General features: G+C 40.8%; 1 protein-coding gene across 1 annotated transcript; it reads left to right on the top strand.

Moving 5' to 3' along the window:
• Positions 1 to 2,329: 2,329 nt before the first annotated feature.
• LOC147890160 (uncharacterized) lies at positions 2,330 to 3,286 on the top strand. The gene has a single exon (XM_087390223.1). The coding sequence runs from the start codon at positions 2,330 to 2,332 to the stop codon at positions 3,284 to 3,286; it is 957 nt and encodes a 318-aa protein (XP_087246349.1).
• Positions 3,287 to 4,748: the final 1,462 nt, after the last annotated feature.

Below are 4,748 nucleotides of genomic sequence, written 5' to 3'. Positions count from 1 at the left end.
ATATGGCTAAAGGCAACTCCGGGAGCGATAAGGTTGCTCAAGCTAATCCTCCACTTTCATTGCCACCTCAGAATCACAGAGATTATGATTTTTATGAGGATTTAGTTACCAAGGAATCTTTTGGTACTATTAAGGCTTGCTACCTCTACCTCAACTTGTCGTGGGGTTGCAGTTAGGCCAAAAGGGATGCTCACTCCTCTCTCTCCCTAAGCTATTCTTTCAGTCTTAGGTCTTTATTCCTCACCTCTCTCTCTTGAATGTGTCACTCACTCAAGCCTCGGGTCTCTCACTCAATAGCTCTCATGGAAAGGGGGAAGGAAGAAGATGAGAAGGTAGACATGAGCATGGGGAAAGGGGGAATCCACAAGAGCATCAAGGCACTCATGAAGCATGCATGAAGCAAGACACAACAAAAAAGGAATGAAGGAAGTGCTTCAGCTTGTATTTTAAAAGTGCAAAAGAGAGAGTGAAGACCAAGTCACAAGACTTGTCTTAAATACACAGCCTTTTTAGGGTTCAAGCCAAACCCTAATTTCTTGCCACTAGTCCTAATTACACTCTAATTGGCACCAAATTAGTCCCAATTGAGATCTGAAAATTGCTGCTTAATCCTAGTGGCATCAGGAATGACATTACAAGGCTGAAGCTTCCCTTCTTCCCAATTAAAATAGATTCTGAGTATATTTACAAAAGAATATTCCTCAACATATATACACAGTGTTGATGACAAAAATGGTGCCGTAATCTAGTAGGAAGAACCAAGAAAACATCCCATCCATCCCCAACAATGGCACCAAAAAGATGTTAAGGTTTGCTACCTCTACCTCAACTTGTCGTGGGGTTGGAATTAGGCTGAAAGGGATTCTCACTCCACTCTCTCCCTAAGCTATTCTTTCACTCTTAGGTCTTTATTCCTCACCTCTCTCTCTTGAATGTGTCACTCACTCAAGCCTCTGGGCTCTCACTCAATAGCTCTCATAGAAAGGGGGAAGGAAGAAGATGAGAAGGTAGACATGAGCATGGGGGAAGGGGGAATCCACAAGAGCATCAAGGCACACAAGAAGCATGCATGAAGCAAGACACAACAACAAAGGAATGAAGGAAGTGCTTCAGCTTGTATTTCAAAAGTGCAAATGAGAGAGTGAAGACCAAGTCAAAAGACTTGTCTTAAATACACAGCCTTGCCAAACCCTATTTCCTGCCACTAGTCCTAATTACACTCTAATTGGCACTAAATTGGTCCAAATTGAGATCTTAAAATTGTTGCTTAATCCTAGTGGCATCGGGAATGACATTACAAGGCTTAAGCTTCCCTTCTTCCCAATTAAAATAGATTCTAAATATATTTACAAAAGAATATTCCTCAACATATATACACGGTGTTGATGACAAAAATGGTGCTAGAATCTAGCATTCTTCTGTCGCTCATGTCAACCTATGCTGGCCCAGGGTTAACAGGTACATTCTTAACCAAATTGGATGCACGATTTGAGGAGATATCCTTGAATCAACATTAGATAGTGCATTAGATCACTGATATGCAGACGCTTGTCCAGACTCTCATGCATATGGACTAGATCGCATCCGTTCTTGGTCCAAATATCATGCCTGATCAATTCTCCGGGGAGCAAAAGGATCGCAAGAAAGAAGTCGTGGACACTGGCTTCACAAGTGGCAAGTCTACTTTAACTTCCACCCCTATTTCAATGACAAGAAAATATAGCTTGCACTTGGGTATCTCGCTAGGAAAGCTCTCCTCTGGTGGAAGGAGCTGAAACCTCAGCCAACCACTTGGGCTGAATCTGAAGAGACCTTTCAGACTGAATTTCTCAAGAAAGAAGAAGTTTATGATATCATAGCCAAGTTTCGGGCTCTTGATATGGGTAAGCAGAATCTAACCTTTGAAGTTTACCTAAAGAAGTTTCGTGGCCTTCAGACGCAAGCTACCAAGATGGATCCTACTACTCTCTTGGGATTCTTTGTAGCTGGATTACCTGATTCATATCGCTTACAGGTTAAAACAACAAAAGCTCCACCCTGAAAGAGGCCATTCATTTTGCGTGCATATATGATGATACCATGGCTTCAACCAAGAAGCCTCTAGTGACCGAGACGTAGGGTAAGACCAAGAGGAAATTCTTTCCTCATGCTTCTGGCACAGGTGATGGGAAATCTTCCAATGTTCCTTCACAAAAGAATTCCAAACCGACTAAGGGTGGCGAGGAAAGTTTCCTCTGCTTGCGGAGGAAGGCAAATGCTTTCTTTGTGAAGAGTGGGGATACACCCGAGCTAAATGCCCAAAGAACTAGGGCCCCGTACTCCAGGACTAATGTCAAAACCAAAGACATCACCCTTTGTGAAGTTTAAGACAGCCTCAGTGGCGACTTTACAAGGTATTTTTGTGAATGTTATCACTCGCCCTCATTCTTGTGCTTGTTCATTTAATAATTCACTTTTTAGAGCTCATGATCTTTACCGTGCATATGGTGAGGTTAACGGCACCCGGATTCACGTTCTCTTTGATCTTGGAAATTCTCACAATTTTGTTAACCACAAACTTGTGCAGAAGCTCCAATTGCCCATGACACCTAGTGATGATGCCTATGAGGTACGGCTTCCTACTGGGAAGCAATTTTGGGATCGCCAGGTGGATCACTTTCCAATCAGGATTCAAGCCTACAAGGATATTTTGTGGTGCTATGTTATGCACGTGGATCACGTAGACTTGTTGTTGGGCGTTGAATGGTTTCATAGCCATGATGTCCAATTCGATTGGAAAGGCCATACTCTTTCTCTTTTGCATAATGGCACCTATATTATAATACAGAGTGAGGATATACATCCCTCTGTGGGACCCCTTGTTAATGCTATTTATGTTTGGAATATCATGCAAGAAACTTCTTATGATGTGTTTCAGTGTTTCCTGGTTTCTCTTTCATCGTTGGTTGCATTAGTTTCTATTCCAGGTTATTTAAGTGTCATTGAAAACATTGAATTAAAGAAGTTGTTGTCTGAATTTGCTGGTGTATTTTTCAAACAATTGTCGTCTGGATTACCTCCCAAACGAGTAGTAGATCATAGCATAGATTTAGTCCCAAGGGCCCATCCTATTAGTATTCCCCCTTATAGGATGAGCCAGTTAGAGGAGGATGAGTTAGCTCAGCAACTTCAAGAGTATTTGAAGTTGGGGTACATACACCCGAGCAAATTACCCTGGGGTGCTCCTGTTCTTTTGCGTCGAAAGAAAGATGGCTCTTGGAGAATGTGTGTGGATTATAACGGTTGAATAAAGTTACCATTAAAAACAAGTATTCTCTACCACGTGCTGAACATTTGATTGACTGGTTCATTGGTGCCAAATACTTCACTAAGATTGATTTGTGTATTGGCTACCACCAGATATGAATCTTTGTGAAGCATATTGATAGGACTGCTTTTTGGACTCAATATGGTCATTACGAGTTTCTCGTATTACCCTTTGGATTGACTAATGCTCCTGCTACTTTCTAGCAAATGATGAATGACTTGTTCCATGATTATTTGGGCAAGTTTGTTGTGGTTTTTTAAGATGATATTTTGGTTTACAGTCGGAATCTGGAGGATCATGTTGCTCATCTTTGTCTTGTCTTACTTTTGTTGAGGCAGAGTCAGTTGTATGCTAAAGGTAGTAAGTGTGACTTCTATATGAATATAAAATACCATGTTTTGGAATATCATTATTTTTCCATATCATATTTATTATTCACATGTGTTCATGAGTTTTCTCTTGCAGGACTCATCATTTTCGACCACGCCTACATTTTCTGCTATCATGTGCATATGCTTATTTGCAGACAGAGTACTCTCACATTCCATGGCTAATCACCATGAGGCTATCTTCAGTATAGCTCGGCACCTTCAGTGTGTCTAAGTCACCTCCAATGTCACCACAACATTTTGGCACCCTCAGTGTGTCCATATCACCTTCAGAGTGATTAATCATCTCTAGTATGACTCATTTTTATTGTCACCATCTCCAGTATGGTGCTAGTCACATCCAATGACAGGATGACGAAAACTAGTGCATGATTTTTTATTGGATCATCCCTTTCTTACGATCACGCCATACGAGAATGAGATGTTCCACGCATCCATAAGGGTTTTCCATACCTGACATCTCTAACACCTTCAATGGCCTTAGGGGTAAGCCTTGGTGTGTTAGGAACCGATTGATGCTCAATAAATAAGGACAAGGTGAGGTAGTTCTCGCAACAGATCATGATGAGATCTATTCAGTGGGTTCAGTTTGAGTCAAAACCGAGTTGTCTAGCCTTAGTTATAACCAAATGTGCGTGTGAATGCATTAATTAATTATTTTTCCCAATGTGAGGGGGTATAGTGGTATTGAATAAAATCTAGCTAAGATATTGGACAATTAAAAACTAAATAAAATTCAATTTTTGGAAATTAAATTTTTAGCAACACTCTAAATTCAGTGTCAGCTTTTCAAAAAGCGATTTTTTCTAATTTTAGTTGCTTTTTGCATCCATCTATTTAAAGTCTGCTCAACTTTATTAATGGCCTTTGCTTTTGTGCTTTCTCGGTCACTCCCTCCTATAAAATAGGGTGCCTATCTCTCTCTTCTCATTATCTGATGTGCGCCATCTTTTGAGAAGATTGCCCTGCTCTACTCCTTGCTCACTTGCTCTAGTTAGGCAAAGTTCCTTATTCCTTCTCCATTGCTCTTGCTTATGCTCTGTCTAGACTTC

The sequence above is a fragment of the Dipteris shenzhenensis genome, chromosome 19, assembly GCF_047967505.1.
Source record: "Dipteris shenzhenensis isolate YYH24624 ecotype China chromosome 19, Dip_SZ_1.0, whole genome shotgun sequence".
In the NCBI taxonomy this organism is placed as follows: Eukaryota; Viridiplantae; Streptophyta; class Polypodiopsida; order Gleicheniales; family Dipteridaceae; genus Dipteris; species Dipteris shenzhenensis.
This window is presented reverse-complemented; position numbering and strand designations above follow the sequence as displayed.

Coding starts and splice junctions, on each gene's coding strand:
- LOC147890160 (XM_087390223.1), top strand. CDS start 2,330: ATGTCAAAACCAAAGACATCACCCTTTGTGAAGTTTAAGACAGCCTCA.